Raw genomic sequence first — 23,282 nt, forward strand, 5'->3', positions numbered from 1 at the left:
TTGTGTATTTATTTCCTAGATTAGCTTTGGGAAGTCCTGGGGGGGGAGGGGGGAAAGGGGTAGGTTGGTGTTATAGATTTATATGTATATATATGTATGATTTTTTAAGGAGGTGCCCGGTGGTACCCCAACTGCACTGACGGGATGGTTGAGGGAGAAAGGGAGGTAGGAAAGAGGGAGGAAGGAGGAGTGGTGGTAGGATAGTGAGGAGGAAGGTGTAGGCAAGTGAGAGGGTGGTGCAGAAGGGGGACACCGGACACGTCCGTGAATGTATTGATTGGTGTTGATTCTTTTTATGGTTGATATTGTGATAAAAGATTTATGTTTTTGTTTTTCAATGAAAAATCAATAAAAATTTATTTAAAAAAAAAAGAAAAAAAAAAAGAAAATGTAATCTAGTCAGCAGTAAGATTAATGGAACAATGTGCTATGAGTCAATAATCCAAAGAATAAATAAATGAATCTTACAGGGTTTTTGTTAAGGCAAAAATAGAAGGAGGAAGGTATGTTGGATATGTTCACTGCCTTGTAAAAATAATAATAATAATAATAATAATAATAATAATAATAACAACAACAACAACAACAACAACAACAACAACAACAAAACAACAATATAGGTGGGATACAAATAAATAAAAAGAATGAATAAATACACACAAAAATACACACACTAGGTTTTATGGCTTGGGAAAGGAATAATTTTTGAAGATACTTGAAAATTCATATTTTATATTCTTCTCTCTAAACTAGGCAAATATAAGGAACACTTTCTCTCATGTGTTATCCTTGGGTTAACGTCCTTAGATGAGCCTCTGCTCTAAGTATGCCAACTTTCTAGAGAAACCTGACAAATATAAAGAATTCGCCATTTTTAACAGGGCATCTACATCAGGGGTCCCCAACCTATGGTCCGTGGCCCAGTCCCATGCTGTGGGCTCTTGGCCAGCGGGCTGTGGAAACGGCTGGTTGGTGCATGCACATGTAGGTGCACATTCCCCCACATTCATGCTAGCGCCCGCAGCCCCATTTGCACATGCGCACGGGCGCAAATGGGGATGCTAGCGCGGGGCAGGTGTCCGCAGCCCATTTGCACATGCGCTGCTAGCCACCATGGTGCACGGCCATTTGCGCATGCGCATGGCACTAGCACATGCTGCATACACGCATGCACGCACACACCAATTTTGAAGCTGCTCTCCTTCCCTCCAGTCCTCAAGCCCGGAAAGGTTGGAGACCTCTGATCTACATTACAGGTTATTCTTGGGTTATGATGTCAATGGGGATCAGAATCTCCATTGCTAAGAGCAATGTGGTTGTAAAGTGCAAAGTAACATGACTGCATTGCTTAGTGATGGCAATCAGAGTAGTCCTGGTTGCTTTTGTAACCCCAGCACTGTGCGGGTCATTAAGTGAGCACCTCACATGACCATGACATAGATGGAAGTCCCAAGCAAACAAACTGGTGGGGAAGTGCTGTGAATGGGAGGGTGCCACAGGCACTGGACAGGCAGTGCAAAGTGCAAGTGGGTAGGTGCTGCGAATAAGTGCTATAGAGCATGGGTGAGCAGTTGCTATGGAGCATGGGCAGGTACTATAGGAGAGCATGCCGCAGGCGCTATAGAGCTTATGTGGGCAGGCAAAAAAGTGGTGGGGGCAACTTTAGGAGCATCTTGCAATCTCCTGGCAGCTTTCCCATGGATTTTGCTTATGGAAGGCCAGAAGGGAAGGTTGTAAATGGTTATTATGTCTGTCAACGCTGCTAATATTGAATATTCTTGCTTTGACAATATATGCAGAACTGTCTGGTATTTTTAGAGTTAAATCAGGTGACAGGGAAAGGGGAGGAGAAAATAAGAAAAGCCCGGGGGAAAAGAAACGGAAGTGAATCTTTGCCCTCCAAGTTAATTGGAAGATGTGAATCATGACCCCAAAATAGGGGAGGGGAAATGTCTGGAATATTATGTGCAAAGGAAGGGAAATTCAGACCTTAGCATCCACCATGTTGTGCTGACACTCTGTAATACTAATAAAAGCTTTTAGGTTAAAAAAAATGCCTGAAAGTTCTTTGAAGTGTTTCGTTAATCAGACACATGACATCATGCTAAGGTCTCAACTCCTTTTAAAACAACCTGGGGTCCCGAACTCCATCAGACACATGACAATGTCATCTTGGGATACTGTAACCATCATAATTGAGAGCTGGTTGCTAAGCAGCCAAATTGTGCAGAAACTGCAATGGCAAACTTGAGGGCCAGTCACATATCTCCCTTATTCAGTTTTGTGTAACTTTGAACAGGCACTGAACAAGGGATCATAACCCAAGGACTACCTGTAAGAATTTACTATCTTGAACATCTCACCAGATTTATTTAAGTTTTTCATGAAATATCTGTCAGGGCCTTTCTTTAAATGGGTTTTGAGATTAAGGCTTATGCTAATGGATTTATTTCAACATTGAATGCTATTGCTTAGATTTAAAAAAAATATCAAACAAAATGTTAAATACCTGAATTATAATAGTCTAGTACATAATAGGTATTCTACAATCTCTCTTGAATCACCCCTATTTTTTAGTGCAAAGCTATTGCAAGTAAATGAAACCACTTCCTTCTTAAATAAAGGCAAAGAGTACACAAAGTCAGAAGCACTCCTCCCTACTTCATAGGTCTTATACAGAAAATAGACCTATGATACATTCAATAATTAATATTTTGTTGCCCTTTTAAAGTGTTAAGAAACAGGAATCTAAAGCACTGGTTTTACTCTCCCTACTTGTAGCATCAGCTTTCTTATATGCAACAGACAGACACATTTTCTGTTCTTTCTTTTGGAAAGATTTATATCTGATTAATAAAAATTTCAACATTTTATGCAATTACTTCATCCAGGAGATATCCAAAGTTTATTTAGTCATGCTGTCAAGATATTTATTTTCCAACTTAAATTGTAAATTCTCTGTCAATTGGAAAAAAATATTACTACCCTTTTAGCTTTGTTTTGATCTAATGATCTTTTAAAGGTTTCTGGTAATTCAGTAAGGATGAAAGATGGAAGAAAAGAGCAAAAAAGAAATATTTATTCATTCAGGGCTACAACAATGAAATGACAGCACTTTTAGCCTGAACAGTACAAGCTCAACAGCTTCAAAGTACTAAAACAATCAGCCAATTTTACTGCAATTTATTCAAAGACCTGGTATAATTGTCAGAACTCCTATTATTGTAATGTTCAAAAAAAGAAGAAAAAGTACATATCTTGAGCTGGAATATTAGTTTAATCTGGTTGTCTTTTTTCTTAGCTGAAGATCTACACAATGTTATCATGGATTCCCTTTTTCTGTATGAACTATTGAGCTACAAGCATTCTGTTACATTACTGTACTTTCCTGTTCATTTAATTCCTTCATCCTTGAGTTATGGTGTTTTGACATCTCAATGTATAACCTACATTTGACCTGTCATAGTTACTTTTTACAGATGCTTATGAAAAATATGGATTGTATATACACTTTTCCTTGGAAGCACTCTCTCGGCTAGTTGTCAGTATTTTCAGCTCTGCAACACTTCTTTTTTTGGTCTGCAGTTATGAAGCTGTGTTATTTCAAAGCTTTCCAAAAATGTCACTTACTTAAAGCTTGCACATAACTAATTTTGAATTCTTTTCCAATGAAATCATTTTAGGAGTTAAGATGCAGGGGTACATTTTTAGTAGTTAAAATTTGAATTCTGTTTCTTCCTTTTTCTCAATTTAATATGATTTATTTATGGCTGGACTGGAATATATAAAACTGCTATTATTCCATTATTTCAGTTGTCGAAAAGTAGGATAAAAACAGAATGTCTTCCCGCCCTCCCCCCCAAAAAATCAAGCAGAAGGCAAATCAACCCAAAGATGAAAATATATCTGCAAAAATTATTCTTTTAATAGCTACAGAATTACATTTGCTAATCAAGTAATTAAGTCTCCTAATAATTAGTTTACTACATTGATGTTTAAGGAAGTAAATCATCTGTTTCCTAGGCATACAATTGTAACTGATTATTGCTGAAGTAAAAAAAATATGCAACGTTACATCAATTTCCTAATTAATTTCAGCTGCAGGGAATAATAAATTTTTATTTTCACATACTTCTTTCTTATTCATTGTGAACTCAATCTTGACCCCTGGTAAGTGCCTGGACAAATCCCTGCAGTTCTCCTGGCAAGATTTTTGGCAGCTTCTTAGGGCTGAGAAAGTGATTGGCTCAAAGTCACCCAGCTGGCTTCGTGCCTAAGGCGAGAGTTGAACTCATGGTCTCATAGATGCTATCTTAACTATTACACCAAAATGGTTCTCTTCTTTCCACTGCACTTTTATCTATAAAAATAAAGAGCCACCCTGTGACAGTACAAGATAAGAGTGACAGTACAAGATAGAGTACAAGATAAGACTTTTTTTCAGACTTTCTATTTTAATTTCCTCCCTAGCTAACAAATTGTAGGGAAATCTCTGTCCTCTAAAAACAGCTAAGCGGTTATTACGTCTCATTTTTCTTTTCCAATCATTCTCTCTCATTACATCAGGTATTTATAAGTTCAAATCATAGAGATGCTAATGACCTTCTAAGATTGAAGAGTGAAATTGGTTCTATAATATGTACTATTATTCATTTTATCATTATTCATTTTATTGTCCAGAGGTCATTAAAATAACTGTTATCTTTAATGAAACCTCAGTGAGTTAACTGAGGTTTTATCTTGGTATGAAACATCTCACTGAGAGATATTTGTTTGCAAAATCTATATAGTGCAATCAGTACATGGTTTAAAAACACACTTTATCTATCCTGAGAAACAATTTTTGGTTATTAAAATGTCCTCACAGGAAACCATTTCGGCTGTTAACTGGCCTTCCAGGATTCCACTTATGAAGAGGCTTCAGATGTCTATGTTCCTTTGTTCACTCCACTTCCTTTGTTCTAAATCATGAAATGCCATATTTCTTGTCACGAGTGGCTCGTTATTTTCTTTCCTTTCTGCTTCTGCCCCATTTGCTTTATGGTAGCCAAAGACATTACTCTTGCCTTTCTCTTTTCTGGAACTATCTAAAATGTATGATGAAGTGCAGTGTGTGAAGGTGAGGAAACGAAATAACTGACAATGTGGATTCAAAGAGATCTTAGATCTGATTGAAAATCAAATGCACATTACAATCCTAACTAAGCAATACAACTTAGACCAGGGCTTTTCAACCTTTTCACCCATTGTACCACTTTTCAGATAAGGCAATATCCGAGTACCACCACTCGCAAACAAGGTATCAAAAACTTGAACCCCCCCAAAAAAAGAAAAAAAATGAGAAAGTACAGGTAGTCCTTGACTTACAACAATTCGCTTAGTTACTGTTTGAAGTTACAAGCGAATTATGACCATTTTTCACACTTATGACTGTTGCAGCATCCCCAGGGTCTTGTGATTTACATTTGGATGCTTGGCAACTGATTCATATTTATGACGTTCAGTGTCCCAGGGTCATGTGATCAATGGCGGGGGGGCATGGCCAGCTGATCACTCAGGTTGCAGGGTGCCTGTGGGGGGGAATCCGTGGGTCTCTGGTGGAGGGGGATGCGACTGTGGCAGGTGCCTGCCTGCCTGCCTTCCCTCTTTCCCATTGTCCCTTCCTTCCTTCACCTCCCCCTTTGTCTCTTCCTCCTTCCCTCCCTTTCCCATTTCCCTTCCTTCCTTCTTTCCTTCACCTCCCCCCTTGTCCCTTCCTCCTTCCCTCCNCTTCTTTCCTTCACCTCCCCCTCTGTCCCTTCCTCCTTCCCTCCCTCTTTCCCATTTCCGTTCCTTCCTTCTTTCCTTCACCTCCCCCTTTGTCCCTTCCTCCTTCCCTCCCTCTTTCCCATTTCCCTTCCTTCCTTCTTTCCTTCACCTCCCCCTTTGTTCCCTTCCTCCTTTCCTCCCTCTCTACCTGTCAAGCCCCCGCAGGCTCGACATGAACGGGCAGGGGGAGGGGTCAAGGACGACATGCGGGGCGGCAAAGGAGACCAGCAGCCAGCGCCGTTCTACCTGGCAGCGTGGATGCCTCCCAACCAACAGCTGAGCGGCCCCTACTCTTAGCCGCCGAACAGCTGATGGGCGGGAGGCAGAGGCAGGGAGGCAAGGGCCGATGAAGCGGCCTGAAGCTGAAAGGCTCTGTCTCTCGGCCGCCGAACAGCTGATGAATGTGAGGCCCGGTGCACAGCCGAAAGACGCTCACGGGACTGGAAGGCTGCAGCGCTGCAGCTCCCATTGCCCCTTCCTTCCTCGTTCCTTCGTCCTGTGCTACGCCACCCAGACCCCAACTTGGTTTTGGCAGGCAGCAACACATCACGGCCCTGCCTGTGCGCGCAGAGGCAGAGGAGAGCGCACAGGCAGGGCGGGAATGTGGCCGGTTCACCTCCCGTTTTCAGGCACGTACATTAGAACCGGCTTACATGAAGAAGTGACTTCCCCCCCTCTAATAATTGACTTTCTCCTAGCTTCTCCAGCTTTCCCTAGCAGGAAGAGATCAGCCCCTCTCGCTTGTCTGATCCAAGGGGTGCACGGGCATCCCAAGACCTGCTCAGGCCCCCACTAAGCCATGATTCCCGGTTTGTAGAAAAGATGGGGGAGAAAGGCGATCAGTCAGCCAAGAGCCCAGCTGTTTCAGACTTTAAGCCAGGGCTTTTCAACTTGGCGGGCGGGCAGGCCGGCCGTGGTGGAAATGGAGAAGGGTTAAATGCTGCGAAACAGTGGGGAGGGGGAGAGAGCCAGGCGGGTGCATTTCTTCCTCCACACCCGCGTTCTGTTGGCTTTGCCTAGCGCGCGTCAGAAGAGGGAGGGGAAGGGCAATACAGATCCCGCTGACCTGCGTGCACCAGAAGAAGTCAATCCGGCTGCTGCACAATGAGTCCCTGGGGAGGGCGGGGCCTTGCTCTGCACCTGCACTCTTCGCGTGCCCCCTGCAGGGCATGTTCGGTAGGATTTGTGCAGGCTGCCGCCAAACAGCATGTTTTCCACAAACAAGTGAGCTGGGAAGGAGCGGAGGAGGGGGGAGGAAGGCGACGCGGGGGGAGGAAGGCGACGCCGCGTACCACCAGCCAGGTGGTCGCGTACCACCAGTGGTACGCGTACCACCGGTTGAAAAGCCCTGACTTAGACCAAAATATTAAACATTAAGTCAGCATTATCTTCAAATGTTTGCTTCTGGGAACAGGAGTATTTAACACAAACAAAACCATGCTCTTATCAATTAAAATTGAGAAGGCTCCCTGCAAACAGGCAGAGGGAGCACCAATGTCACCTCCTGTTTTCTCCATGTATTTACTATATTTCTCCTCCAATGAGAAACCATTGCAGCTTCTCTATAGCCCCAGAGAATTTTAGCCATCAAAGACAATACAGAACACAAAAATGGCCTGGGATTCTACATTCCTAGTAGATTTATCTGCCTGTCCCAGGCGGAAACCTAACCTTCTCAACAATCATGATTACTTCTTATGTAATTTTTAGGGAAAATCTTAAATTTGGGACAAAAATCCTAGAAATTATAGAATTATAATTTATAGAATTATAGAATCAGGAATTATTTCTGTATGGTATATTTCTGTAATTAAAAGGCATTACATGACAATTTATATATTTAGCATTTGTATTTAATATGCACATATCTAAGCATAGTACAATTTTATGTATTTAAAAAAATTAGATAATTTTTGAAATAATTTGAGCCAGTGGAGTTATACATAACATCCCACCCCATATCATATATAATGGACCTTTGTCAAAAATAACTGTTCAGATAGATTCTTGTTCATATTTCCAGGAGCACTTTCTTGTTTGGCATACTGTACCTAGCAATCCAGCTATCTGTGAAAATCATGAAACAAATACTAACTTTGCAGCCATCTCTCCTTCCGCATCTTCATTTTTTCTTTCTTAGACATTACTTTTTCATCTTCATCTGAAAAAATAGAGAAATAACATTTCTTTGCATCAATGAATATTCCCTACCTGCACTCCAATTTTAAATCTCGATTTTGGAGACATAGTATTAGAAATAAATGTAATTAACTGAACAGAAAATAAAACAACATATCAAACAGCTACATCTAGTGCAGGGGTAGGCAACCTCGGCTCTTTTATGATTCATGGTCTTCAACTCCCAGAATTCCTGAGTCTGACTCAGGAATTCTGGGAGTTGAAGTCCATGAGTCATAAAAGAGCCGAGGTTGCCTACCCGATTTAGTGTCTCTGTCTTTTATAATTAATAAACACTTAAAATATGTTATATAAATAACATGATTAGAGTGCCAGTCCATAAGCACTCTATTACTGGGTTATAGATGATATCTTTAATAAGGTTTTATGTGAAAACAAAACATAAATCCTAAAAAAATCAATTATTATTGCAATTGCTTTTTATCTTCAGAAAAGTGATAGAAACCAATTCCTTTTATGATGCAGAAAAACTACAGAGTTTTAATGAAATAGGTGAAATCGATTCAGAAGGGAGATACTGATCAGAGAACATGCACCTTATAGTCTGCACCTTACTCCTTATTCTTTCCTGATAGTATAGGAAAAAAGCAAACATTCCACTTCCAATATGTACTATGTCAACGCTGCTTTGACAACATATGGAGATGCAGCCATTTTCCTTTACTTTATGTTTTACTCTTAAGAGTTAGAATTAAATGATACTGGGGGGGGGGGGAGGAATGTGCATGGGAGTTTAGTTAGACATATCAATACTGTATAAGAATGAGAAGGTTTTTTGAAATAAGAGATGATAAGAAATGGGGGTTGAAGAACTGGTGGGAAAGCCAGCATTTCAAACTAATTGGAGAATGTGATTTCTGACTGTTAATTAGAGGAGGGAATTGTGCTTTGATACTATGAGCTCAGGGGAGGGGAATTCAGATTTTGGCTTGGCCTATGTATGTGCCAAGTTATGCTACTCGTATAAAGATGCTTTAAGGTAAACAATGCCTCGAAGTTCCTTGAAGAGTTTCATCTGTCGGAACCATGACTTACTACATTAATGGGATATTAATGGCTACCCCTGACTGAACTAGGATATTTTAAGAAAGAGGCACACAAATGTGTAGGATTTTGTGTTATTTATCCTCAGAAGCAAACTGCAACATTCTTAATAGAGCTCTAATCTGCATAGTTTTGCTTGTTCAGATATCTAAACAGAAAACCTGTAAAATGGATTTCAAACAGAGGTAAATCATTCTTGCCCTTTCCTGATATTATTTTTAGCACTGCTATCATCTGCATGAAGAGGACACTGACAACCACCAAAGCTTGCTCTTTTTTCCACTCAATATTTGGGAAATGGCATTTTCATTAGCAACTTATTGGATTTCCAAACTGTGTACTTCTTCCAGTTGAATGCTTCAGCATATATCCTAATTTGGCACGGACAGATATGTGTGAAGGGCAAGGTCATTGAGATTTAATATAAAGTCAAAGCAACAAAATGAAAGCCATAGCTTGCTTCAACCACATTATAGTCCTTCCAATTTGATTTCTACTAGCAATGAAAGAAGAGTAATTGCCACAGAAGAAACATACGTTATTTGAAAAATGGACTAATTCCTCCTCTAGTTCTATTTGAATAAGCATGATTAATATTTGTACAGCTATAAGAACATAACAGTGAGGGAAGAAAGTATTTGATCCCCTGCTGATTTTATATGTTTGCCCACCAACAAAGAAATGATCAGTCTATAATTTTAATGGTAGGTTTATTTTAACAGTGAGAGACAGAATAACAACAAAAAAATCCAGAAAAACACATTTCAAAAAAGTTGGTGTGATTATTCACAAATGGAAGAAACATAAAATAACTATCAATCTCCCTTGGTCTGGGGCTCCATGCGAGATCTCACCTGGTGGAGTTTCAATGATCATGAGAACGGTGAGGAATCAGCCCAGAACTACACAGGAGGATCTTGTCAATGATCTCAAGGCAGCTAGGACCATAGTCACCAAGAAAACAACTGCTTACACACTACTCCGTGAAGGACTGAAATCCTGCAGTATCCACAAAGTCCCCCTGCTCAAGAAAGCACATGCATGTACAGGCCCATCTGAAGTTTGCCAATGAACATCTGAATCTGAATGATTCAGAGGAGAACTGAGTGAAAGTGTTGTGATCAATTGAGACCAAAATCGAGCTCTTTGGCATCAACTCAACTCGCCGTGTTAGGAGGAGGAATGCTGCCTGTGACCCCAAGAACACCATCCCCACCGTCAAACATGGAGGTGGAAACATCATGCTTTGGGGCTGTTTTTCTGCTAAGGGGACAGGACAACCTCACCGCATCAAAGGGACGATGGATGGGGCCATGTACCGTCAAATCTTGGGTGAGAACCTCCTTCCCTCAGCCAGGGCATTGAAAATGGGTTGTGAATGGGTATTCCAGCATGGCAATGACCCAAAACACATAGCCAAGGCAACAAAGGAGTGGCTCAAGAAGATGCACATTAAGGTCCTGGAGTGGCCTAGCCAGTCTCTAGATCTTAATCCCATAGAAAATCTGTGGAGGGAGCTGAAGGTTCGAGCTGCCAAATGTCAGCCTTGAAACCTTAATGACTTGGGAGAGGATCTGTAAAGAGGAGGGGGACAAAATCCCTCCTGAGATGTGTGCAAACCTGGTGGCCAACTACAAGAAACATCTGTGAATGCCAACAAAGATTTTGCCACCAAGTACTGAGTCATGTTTTGCGAATGGGTCAAATACTTATTTCACTCATTAAAATGCATATCAATTTATAACTTTTTTGAAATGTGTTTTTCTGGATTTTTTTTTGTTTTTGTTATTCTGTCTCTCACTGTTAAAATAAACCTACCATTAACATTATAGACTGTTCATTTCCTTATCGGTAGGCAAATGTACAAAACCAGCAGGGGATCAAATACTTTTTCCCCTCACTGTAAATATAAAATAAGGAACATAAAGACAAAAAGGTACATGAGGGGCTGCCACAGAAAGGTGGGGATCAATTTATTCTCCAAAGCACTTGAGCGAAGGACAAGAAGCAATGGGTTGAAGCTCGTTAAAGAGAGATCCAATCTGGAACTAATGAGAAACTTCCTGACAGTGAGAACAATTACCCAATTGCCTCCTGGAGTTGGGAGTGCAGCATTTCTGGAGGTTTTCAAGAAAAGATTGGACAACCATTTATCTGGATGATATAAAGCAGTGATGGCGAACCTATGGCACGCATGCCAGAGGCGGCACTCAGAGCCCTCTCTGTGGGCACGGCCGCTGCCGCCAGCATCTCACGCAGGTCCATTAGGCCGCCGCTGGCACCTGGAGCAACAACCCCACCCAGCACAAAGGAGGCGAACTGGCTGGCTAGGAAGCTCGAGTAGAGGTGGTAGAGCACGCCCCCATGCGCTCGCTGGCCTCTGTGTGCAGGGGCCAATGGTGTCAGGCAGCAGCCGTCCCTGCCTCACCTTGCCCTGCAGCAATGGCATCCCCGCCCTACCCCCTGCCTCATCCTGCAGGAAAAGCCTCCTACCCACCGCCCCACCCACCAGAGATCCCCTGGATCTCCTACAATCCTGCCCAGCCCCCACAGGCATCCCCCCATGAGCAACATTGAGGTGGCCACGCTCAATCCAGCCATGCCCACCCAGTGGGCCATGCCCCCCTGCTGTCTCCCCAGGGCACCACAATGCTGATGCGGCCCTGGCACTTTGCGATAAATAAGTGGGTTTTGGGTTGCGATTTGGGCACTCGGTCTCTAAAAGGTTTGCCATCACTGATATAAGGTCTCCTGCCATGGGCAGGGTGTTGGACCAGAAATTGCCAAGATACCTTCCAGCCATGTGATTGTATGATTCTAAAAGTTGTGCTCACTCAGAGGGTAGAAGAGTCTTTTGACCCTTTTCAGCTCCCTCAACTATATTGCAGGGAGTGTTGGGCAAATAGAAGTCACATGGGCCCAACCCTATCTGAGGTCACTGCCACTTCCCTATTCCAGGCAGCAACCAAGGTCTCAGCAGGATCATGCAGCAGAACCTCAGGTAGATCTCTTAGCTCCCTTGGAACCTCAATGGGTAAATCAGTCCATGTTAAAGTCAGACTGTTCATTTTTGGCAATTTATTTCTAGTCACTTTGCAGTTCCTTGCCTTGGTTGTCAGGCAAGGGGAACTGAGTTCTGCCACCTGATATTCAGCAATCATATCATAACGTGACCAAATTTATGGCTAAGCTGGTATAGAATTTGGTTTTGATTTTCATCAATTGAGTAAGTGAGATGGTTTGTGTTTCTCACTTAAGATCTGTCTTGCTTGGGAGACTTTGCCAGTATCTAAAATATCTCTTGCATAGCTCTTAGTGTCATTGAGGACCTTATGTCCTATCATAAAACCAGGCGGCATGATTTTGTTTAGTTAACCCAACAAAATTTACTTGTAGAAAGAAAATCTTGACACTTTCTATTACTGTACTAGTATTAGAGAATGTAGTGTATTATTGTACTGTTGTCTAAGTTACTCGTGTATATTTTAATTGGAAAAAAAAGGAACATAATTGAACCTGTAAAGTATTTTCCAAAGAACTCAATAGTCTAGATAGAAAACGGAATTCACAACTTTATACTATAATTGATTATATTGCCATGTCAGTATAATGGCTCCATGTAGCTTCCATCTAATCCATTTAAGTTTTAGAATTAATGAATGGACATGTGAAGACAGGAAAAATACTCTTCACTCCCTTCCACCAAAAGTTGTCTGCTCCTGCTGAATAGCATAATTTCCTAACCTGGGTACATCAGTTCGCGGAGTTTTAGCTGCAGTTGTGCAGTCCATAGAATTATGGAGGGAACCAAGACTGGGGAATCCTCGTTCACACTGGACAATGCAAAAGGAATTGAAACATTAGTAGGAGGGTATTAGCCTTTCAAAACTGGCAGAATGGTTTAGAAAATGTTGGGAGACTTACAGACTTGTTGAATATTGAAAGGAGATGGGGTTTTGGAATGGAGCAAGCAGAACAAGTAGCAATATTTGAGAAGTAATGTTCAAACTCTTTTTTACTTTTTTCCTCCTGCACTATATATTGTTTGTTCTTTTCTTTTCTAAGGACTGGCCTTTTTCCATCTGTCCTTTGCTGTTGCATGGTCAGATTTGTTCGTATCTAGTTCATACTGATAGTGTTGATGGTATGAGAACTAACTCTTACAAGCAGGAAGGAAAGGAAGGAGAAGTTCCACTGCACAAACAAAAATCTGCTTCCATAGAGTATTGGCAGTAGCCTGCTAATTCATTTTACACACAACATTTTTCCTTCTAGAAAGGCCTGGAAAACATTTTTCTATCAGTTATTAAATATGCAAATGAAAATTATGCTTATCCTTTTGAAAAAACCCAGTAACTTTATTAGAATCAACAGGAAGGACATTAAGGGATGTCTAATCAAGTTCTTCAGAACCTTAATCTGTCAAAATGTAAGAAAAGCAAAGAATGAAGCAAATAAATGTTTTTAAAAATTGGCTGCATCTGGATGCTACAGCCTCTATTGCTGAAAACTCAGACCTAATGGTATCTGTATACAGTGTTATGTCTAAGACCTGGCTGTTTTATTTCCAAAAATGTAAGCCTCTGCAATCTAGTTACCACAGAAACTGCAAAATATTAGTATTGAATGTAATAAATGTTTGATTCAAATGTTAGGAGTTTAAAAACATGTGATTTTACAGAGTAGATAGATTTTGAGATTCTTGAAATAGTAACTTCTAGCTCAGGGGTGTCAAACTCACAACGTATCGTGACTTTTTCCCCACTGCCAGCAATGTGGAGGGAGCAGTTTCAGTTTGATGCATCCGGCCCGTGGGCCGGCAGTTTGACACCTGTTCTAGTTCATAAAAGTTCTGAAAATTTTGCAAGATAAGAGCTAACTGTGTTGTAAAAATGTAAAGAAATTTAATGGTTGGACAGTAATCAAATGGAGGATGCAAGTTTGCCAATAAGTTTGCCATACCACAGTGAATTTATTAAATAATATTATACTGTATTGGATTATCAATACTATAAGAGCAGTTGTCCATAAGCTTTGTCTTGAATTAAAAGAAGACAAGAATTTATAAGAAAAAAATGTGGGGGGGGGAAACGTCATGCCTGGCTTATAGCTGCTCATATCTAAGCACTCTGTATTTTTTTTAAATGTAGAGCATTCTTGGGCTAATTCCTACACTTTATGAAAATTTCTCGTAAGGGATAGGAAGCACCATAAGATACTTACTTAATGTGCATATATGTCTGTGTGCATGTGGACAGACAGATAAACTGAGGAACAGTATAACAAATAGCAGTAACTAGGACATTTTTCAAAAGTTAAATGATTTTACAACAGTCATTTTTGCAAGTTGTTTAGGAAAAGATTAGCCTAACAGCATTATTACATTAAAAATAAAGGGCATTAAACAAATCAGCAGGTTTTTGCACTGCAGAGTTTTCCATTCTCTTCTGAGCAATTTTGACATAAATGCACTTCATACATAGTCAGGGAGGGAAGAGTATTATGAGCAAAAACCCACAAAGATAAACTTTGAGAACTCCAGAGTGTTCCCAACTTGAGTAAAATCTGTGCTTTTGGGAGCAAACACTGATTTAAGTCAGGGAGATGAACTGAATCCAATTCACATGCCCTGACAACCAGGATCACATCACAGACAGTTCTTAATGGGGAGAATTCCAGTCCCCTGAGATCATCTATTTCTCACAAAGCAGAAAAGCAGCCAAAGAATCATTGTTATCATGATGCTAAGCATGAAGAAAAGTATGTATTTTGTTCAATAGGAAGGCATTTCCACTTCTATTCCTTGAAGGGAAAAATAAAGACTGATTCAATTTATCAATTTCAAATCAGATCTATCTTTATTACAGAAGACAAATTTTATCCATTTTTACATTCTTATTCATTGACATAGGCATGTGTGAAGACACTCAATTCTTACCTTTTATGACTGAAAAAGGATTCCTTGAATCAGTGTCCAACTTCTTCACCACAATTTTTGGAACAATATTCACCCCAGAAAAAATGTCCGATGTCAGAACTCCGTTGCCCTAACAAGAACAAAAATAAAGATGGGATAGAGCCAATGTTTAATCATTGTTTCCATTTTTATATACAGAATTGGAGCATTAACTTCATTTCTGCCTTTAAAAGAGGCATGTTTACTGAAATCCAATCTGTAGTATGCAAACACTGCTAGTGTTTTTCCAGAACATATAATACTTCAAACCACTTGGTATCTTGTTTGTATGTAATCACTGCCCTGTTCTTCAAGCTGATTATTTAGCATATTTAGCTTATTAACTTATACTACTTCAGGATGTGTCACAGTCCAACACAGATTTGAACCATAGCAAGAACAAGGTAAAGTAGAGTAACGTATGTTCTGGTCAAAATGCAAATGAAGATTTTTTTAAAAATTCAAAACAGATGCAAGTTGCAGAGAATGCCAAGAAAATCAGAAACAGTAAAGAATAGTAAGGTACAAACTACTTTCGTAGTTTGCTGATACCCGGTAATCACATTTTCCATATTTTCTTGGTATGGCTCTTTCCCGCAGCAAATTCTGGGAACTCCTTGGATCAGAAGATGCTAGGATTTACCTAACGGTTACTGTGTTTGGTCTTGGCTCTTAACATGAACACAGCAATCAATGCAAGGAAGAGGGGAATATTAAAAGACATGGAGTACCCGATGTACCATAACACAAAGAACTCAGGATAGAACAACCATCTTGCTCTAAAATAAAGGGAAAAATTATTCTATCCACCAAAAGTTATGGAACAGGCTTTAATACCTTTACAATAATCAAATAGGATGGCTCACATGCTCTTTGATTGTTGCCTATATAAGAGGGTGAGAGACAGGTACCTCGGTCTATATATCAAACGAATGACCCATTGAGATTCCCTATCAAAACAACTTACCTTATGTCCAGCCAGAATCTGAAAATAACATTTAACACAGCACAGTACTTAAGCAAAATGGTTCAGCTGAGATCTGCATAAGTGGGACTGATTGGGTAGATTGCAGGGATGACACCGAAATATAATTTTATCTATATTTTATCTATATTTTAAATTATTGTATTTTATTCCAATTTCATTTTAAACTGTATTTTATTCCAATTTCATTTTATTTTATTCCCATTTCATTTTAAATTGTATTTTATCTAATTCCATTTTAAATTGCTTTTATCAAATTGTAGTAATAATTTGTTTCTGGAACTTTGCACTTTGATATGGCCCAAGGGTTAATCAAGCAATAAATAAATATAAAATAAATATAAAAACCTCTACAAGAACAATGGTTTGTTTGTTGGGGGTGCTTTTTCTTTTTTTTCCTCAAAATGTCACTTTAATTATATTGATGTATATGAGGATTCTGTTTTTGCCATTTTATTCATGAATGCAAGAATCAAAACAACCTTAGTGTTGTTACTGTAAAAAATTGTAGCTTAAATGAAAATCAACTTCATTTTTCTTCTTTCTTAGACATAGGATTTTTTTTTTAAATCAGCAATGACCTTTCTCAGACTGTCATGAAATGACAAAGGAAAACTGAAAATTAGTTGAACATAAAACACAGAATCATAAAGCTGGTAGGAACTTCAGAGATTTTCTAGTCCAATCCTGCTCAAGACAGGAGGCTTTATACCATCTCTGTCAAATGGTTGTCCAGTCTATTTTTGAAAATCTTCAGTGATGGAGCACCCACAACTGTGGGAGGCAAGCTATTCCATTAAGTGTTCTCACTTTCAGAAAATTTCTCCTTATTTTCACAATAAGATAAGCAATATCTTATGCATATTATATGCATAGATTTCCCAAACTGCAGTTCCAGTTATTTAATATTTAATATAATATTTAATATTTCTTTAAGGATACTAGTTTGTTTTCTGGAGATGTTTTCCAGCATACACTCATGAAATTTCCTGTACCAAATAAACACAACACTGATAAAAGGCTGCTTTGCTTTGCACTCTTCTGAAAGAATCCAGATCTGTCTCATATCACCATCTGGTGGAGAATCCCTATACATTTCATCTCCAGTATTACCAAATGGGAGTCATGATCTTGACAAATGATTAACAAAATAAAGCTTCCATTGGCAAGTTACAGTTTTCCTATCTGTCCAAACTTAAACTGTAACTTATCTGCCTCCTTTTGTAATGTAGCTGCCTTTTCGGGACATATGATGCAAGATTAACAATGGTGCTATATTGTATTTAACGGAAGCTGCCTCCATTATATCCTTATTGTACATTGGTGATTAAAGCAAAGTTTCAATAAGAACCAACTCCTTTGTTTTTTAAAAAACAATTCCTTAAAAAGTCAGATTAGACAGAGCTTGGTTTGCACCAAGGTAGATATCTCATATTCTCATAATCTCATATTAAGATGCCACATGCCAATCTGTTCTAAACCAGGATTCCCCGACGTAATCAATATGAACACCAAAGGGTCAGTGGACCAAAGGATCAATAAATGTCTGGGAGTCAACAGGAGATTAATAAATGATGGGAGGTTAATTGGAGCCAATCTTGGGGGGGGGGGTGTCTCTGTAGACCCCTCTGTATAGCTTCATGGCAGTCCCTAGTTCTGAAAGTGAGGTGACTAGTGTAAAATACAGTAGTGGCCAAAATTGTGGAAACCTTTTGGGAAAAGTGTACAGTAGAAATGTCACCTTTGGTTAAGCTTCCATCAATTTTTCTTCTAATTTCTTTATAACTGTAGCCTTGTTCACTTAATAATACTATTTTATATTGCTTTCTGGGCAACCAGTCAACTCTTTGCACCATTACTTTAATTTTATTACGTTTTACAAGCTCACTAAATGAAAGAACACCAAAAAAAACCCCCAACCAACTTGATAGCGATCACATAACACACTGACAAGTGTCCTCTCAGCTTCAATACATGTCATCAATAACTGAATCCTACTGTGATCTGATTGGCTCATTGCCAAAACAAGATGACACCTGATTGGCTCTCTAAACACTCATGCTCATTGACTACAATCAGATGAAGGAAAGCTACCTGATATCAACCTAAGCAAGTTGTGCTTCCTTTTTCTGGTTAATTGGCTATAAATTTCATAGAATACAGTACAGATAATTGAACAAACTTTGTTGCATTACATCAGACATGTCAAACACAAGGCCAAGGGGCCGGATGCGGCCCGCGAAATGGTTTCATGTGGCTCGCGAAGCCATCCTGGAAACAGCGAGGGAACAGCCTGGATCATGGAGAAAGCTAGGGAGTTCCAGAAAAACATCTACTTCTGCTTCATTGACTATGCTAAAGCCTTTGATTGTGTGGATCACAACAAATTGTGGCAAGTTCTTAAAGAGATGGGAGTACCGGACCATCTTATTTGTCTCTTGAGAAACCTATATGCAGGTTAAGAACAACAGTGAGAACTGGACACGGAACCACTGATTGGTTCAAAATTGGGAAAGGAGTCCGGCAAGGCTGTATTCTGTCGCCCTGCCTATTTAACTTATATGCAGAGCACATCATGAGAAAGGCAGGGTAGATGAATCAAAAGTTGGAATTAAGATTGCCGGGAGAAATATCAACAACCTAAGATATGCAGATGATACCACTCTAATGACAGAAAGTGAAGAGGAACTAAAGAGCCTCTTGATGCGGGTGAAGAAGGAGAGTGCAAAAGTTGGCTTGAAACTCAACATTAAGAAAACCAAGATCATGGCATCCGGCCCTCTCAATTCCTGGCAAATAGATGGGGAAGAAATGGAAGTAGTGACAGATTTTATTTTCCTGGGCTCCAAGATCACCTCACATGGGGACTGCAGCCAAGAAATTAAAAGATGCTTGCTCCTGGGGAGGAAAGCTATGGCAAATCTATACAGCATACTAAAAAGCAGAGACATCACCCTGCCAACAAAAGTGCGTATAGTCAAGGCCATGGTCTTCCCAGTTGCAATGTATGGATGTGAAAGTTGGACCATAAGAAAGGCTGAGCGACAAAGAATTGAGGCCTTTGAACTATGGTGCTGGAGAAGACTCCTGCGAGTCCCTTGGACTGCAAGGCGTTCAACTGGTCAGTCATAGAAGAGATCAATCCCGACTGCTCTTTAGAAGGCCAGATCCTGAAGTTGAAACTCAAATACTTTGGCCACCTAATGAGAAGGAAGGACTCACTAGAGAAGGGCCTAATGCTGGGAAAGATTGAGGGCAATAGAAGAACGGGACGACAGAGAATGAGGTGGCTGGATGGAGTCACTGAAGCAGTAGGCATGAGCATAAATGGACTCCAGAAGATGGTTGAGGACAGGACGGCCTGGAGGAACGTTGTCCATGGGGCCGCGATGGGTCAGACACGACTTCGCAACTAACAACAATTAGCCATTAAACCTCAAAAATACACTTTTCCCAAAAGGTTTCCACAATTTTGGCCACTACTGTTACCCAGTGAGAATGGCTTTGAGTTGTCTCTATCAGTTCTATCAGTAATATACATCTATGGCAATACCATTCTTTCTGTTTTATATATTTACCCATATGTATTCAAGGCTTTTATCCTTGGTTTTATGCATTTCTGTAGAGGTGTAGCTTCTTACATATACTTGTAAGAGGTGTAGCTTCTTACATACTCCATCTCCCATGTTATTTGCCTGCTTTATGTTTTTGTTATTCTTAGTATCAGTTAAATAGTTATAAAATTATTTTCCTACATTTGGGCATCAATGAATAATCTGAAATTCCATGAACAGGTCAATAAGCTTAAGAGTTTGGGGACGTCAGCCTTAAACCATGATGGAACCTTCATAAAAGAGCCAGCGAATTGCAAATAGGGAACACAAGTTATAAAATATACCCATTAATGAGGATGGCACTGAGCAGCAAGTCGTGTTGCTACTTGATACGTAAAATATTAACGGGAAGGAGGGAAGGAACGGTAATGAAACATTAGGTAAAAATGAGTAATTGCACATTTCCCTCTTCAGACGTCCCTTTCAACTATGAACCATCCTGACATTCTAAAAAATAATCGATAGCTTCCTCCGATTAATGGTTCTTACTCCTCAGCATAAGGGAGAGTTAGGATGCAAAGCAAAGAAACGCTTCCCTAGTGCAAAAGTATTTGGGCAAGCTTTAGTCTTACTGACGCTCCTTTCATGGAAGGCGTACGCGTCTTTCTTAGAAAGCAACAACTAAGGAATGAACAGGAGTTCAAGCCTGCCAATCTCGTTGCCCAGACGCCCTGCACAGGAGGGGACAATTAAGAAGCATCGGCCGCCAAGAAGCACGTGTCTCTTGCGTTCTTGTCTTCTCTCGTTTCACGGCCTCCTCCTCGCACCGTCACCACCCACCTTTCCGGTGTTAGCGCTGAAGGTCAGCACAGCCGCCGAAAGTACCGCCTCGCCCCCACTCTGCTGCGGCTGTGTCGGCTTCGGCGCGGGCTGGTGGAGCCTCCTCCGCCTTACTATTTTCCCCACCATAGCGAGCCAAGAGGAACCAAGGCGCGAGGGTGAAGGGTGGGGGGGCGACAACAACAGAACTTAGACCATGCGCTCGCCAGCAGCTTCCCCCGGAAGTGCGGCGCGTGCGCTGTAAAGTCCGCCCCCCTTTTTATGGCCACGAGGGGGCGGCAGCTGCTGCTCGTTCCGCGCTGCCGTCTCGTTTACGAGTTCGCCGGGCGGGGTTCATATTTTGAAGGAGATTCCGGCCAGCAGGGTGTTGAAATAAGAGTTTAGATTTAGGACACTTACTCAAGAGATGCATGTGTGCAAAGGGGGTGTTGAAAGAAAATTTTTCATCAGGGTCAAGTCCAAGCCTGGAATAAGCAAACATGGAGACTGCTTTAGAAAGAAGTGATGAAGACTTTTCCTTCAACAATCATAAGGTTGTAGTTTATTGAAGAGGAGAACCAGACAGAAAGATGTTTCTGGAAAAAACTGACCACATGCAGTAGGAAGTGGTTTTTATCAGGGTCCAGTCCAAGCCGGGAATAAACAAACATAGAGACTGCTTTAGAAAGAAGGTTGTAGTTTACTGAAAAGGAGAACCAGACAGAAAGATGGATGTGGAAAAAACTGACTACATGTAGGGAGTGGGTTTTTAATATTTTCTTAGGTTTTTGTTTGGAATTGTTTCTGTGGCATGAACTTTGACCTGAGTCTGAGTGTGCCTTTCTGGTATTCTGACGGTGGTGTGTTAATCCTATTATGTCCCAAAGGTCCTGCTTCCGTGGGGCTGTGACTAATGACTGTTGGATTTTTTGGTGTTAGGGATTGTTGATTCTTTCTAATCCCAGCTTCCTGATTCCAGTCTTTCTGACAAAATTATCACATCTACATTTCTGCAGACCTGATTTCTGTTTGGGGCAGAGAGACTTGGGGGGAAGTTCTGCCTTTAAGATCCTTTGGAGAAATATAATATTCTGCCTTTTAACATTCCCAAAAATATTTCTTTCTCTGGGGGAAGGGCTTACTTCCCACGGGGGAAAATGTATTCCATCTCTGACAAAGGGACTGATGCAGAACTGAGGAACAGAACTATAAAACAAACAGGCTAAAGAAACCAGGACCTTTCCCCAAGACTTAGTGATGATTCCTTAGTGATAATCCTGTTCCTTTTTTTTTTAATCGGAATGCAGGCACGTGGGGGAAGGGGGGGCTAAATTAAAAGTTAGAACTCAAAACATTTTTAAAGTAAAACCAATGCCAGTAAAATAGAGAGATGAAAATAATAGTTAAAAACTATAACTTTTTCAATATCTATCCCAAAACACCCCAAAGCAATCTGCAAGATAAGCTAATAGCTTTGAATATTTTCTAGCTTGCCAAAGAGGCCAAAGGCCTGCAGCGGGCTGGAGAGCTGGGGAGAAAGCCCATGCTTTAACCTAATTGGGGAATGTGATTTATGACTGTTTATTGGAGGAGAGAATTGTACTTTGTTACTTTGTATCCAGGGGAGGGGAATTTAGTTTTTGGTTTCAACTATGTAGTGCCAATACTTTGTTTCTCAAATAAAATATTCTTTAAGGTAAACAATGCCTCAAAGTTTTTTTGAAGAGTTTTATTTGTCGGAACCATGAAACTTAAAACAGGAACCACTTTTTGGACAAAAATTTATTTCCAAATATGGCCTGAACCCTACTTCCTAACTGTTCATGCTAACTGTGTTATTCATATAACAGTAGAAAAGACAATAAGAGTCTAAGATCTTTATCCTTTAGGTCTCCCTAGACGTTTCAGGCATATAAATGTTTAAATTAACTTATTGGGGCACCTGGGAGAAAATCTTATTATTGCAGGGAACAAATCTGCACATCATCAATAAGACTACATTCTTTATTTCAAAGGCCATCTCACAGAGGACAGAATCCCTATATCCAGTGGTAGGATTCAAATATGTGACCAACCGGTTCTCTGTGTGGATGCCGTTTCTGGTAGTCCATCCTGGGCCTGGGCAACAAAAAATTAGCTACCGGTTCTCCCGAAGTGGTGCAAACTGGCTGAATCCCACCACTGCCTATATCAGATTGGAATTAACTGTAGGGATGATGATTTATTATGAATTACTATATTTTGTTTTCTTTGTATCTATTTGTATTTTTGTATCAGGTTTATAAATTTGATACTGTCAAATTACTTAATATTAAATATTTCTCTTCCTCCTCTCCTCCTCCTCTTCCATGACTAGGTCCTCACTAAAATCATCTACTCCAGTTAGAATCTGTCCACCAATGTGTTAACCAAGATGGAATGCAGTGAATTCCTACTCACTAAGGAATTAGGGAATGGGTTCTGTTGGATGGTCACAACTTCTTACTCTGGGAAATTACTTCCCAGATCAGGATAGTGTTCATTCTGTTAATAATTTGTATGGAAATGCTTGCAAATATTTTCCTCTTCTGCAGGACCATTTGTGGAGAAAACTCTACTTAGATGTACAGCATTATAGTGATGTTTGTGTGTTTTTATTGTTATGCGAAATTGTAAGCTATTTAGCATCTCTGGTATATTTAAAAAGATAATAATAAATAAAGATGTGTGTAGCCATGAATTCTTTGTATGCATGCATTTTGGGCTACTTAAAAAAAATTGACTTTTGCCTGAAAAGGATTGAGAATGTAGTTTCTCTGGAAGATTTGTATCGTAAACTCAGTACCCTCTAAATCTGAATTACATTGGATTTGGGGCATTTTTATTACATTCTGGTTTGGTTTTGAATTAAAAGTAATAGTGTTTGTGGCTTCTGCGT

The 23,282-nt window shown here is 40.2% G+C and overlaps 1 protein-coding gene across 1 annotated transcript in view; it reads right to left on the minus strand.

The window, feature by feature from the left end:
- Nucleotides 1-7,952, minus strand: part of FAM207A (family with sequence similarity 207 member A) — a 19,213-nt gene extending 11,261 nt beyond the window's left edge. The window contains exon 1 of the mRNA XM_029283413.1: nt 7,904-7,952. Coding sequence (XP_029139246.1) covers nt 7,904-7,952 — 49 coding nt within the window. The remainder of the gene's footprint in view (nt 1-7,903) is intronic.
- Nucleotides 7,953-23,282: the final 15,330 nt, after the last annotated feature.

The sequence above is a fragment of the Protobothrops mucrosquamatus genome, unplaced genomic scaffold (genome assembly GCF_001527695.2).
Source record: "Protobothrops mucrosquamatus isolate PMUCROS unplaced genomic scaffold, P.Mucros_1.0 scaffold78, whole genome shotgun sequence".
NCBI classification, from domain to species: Eukaryota; Metazoa; Chordata; class Lepidosauria; order Squamata; family Viperidae; genus Protobothrops; species Protobothrops mucrosquamatus.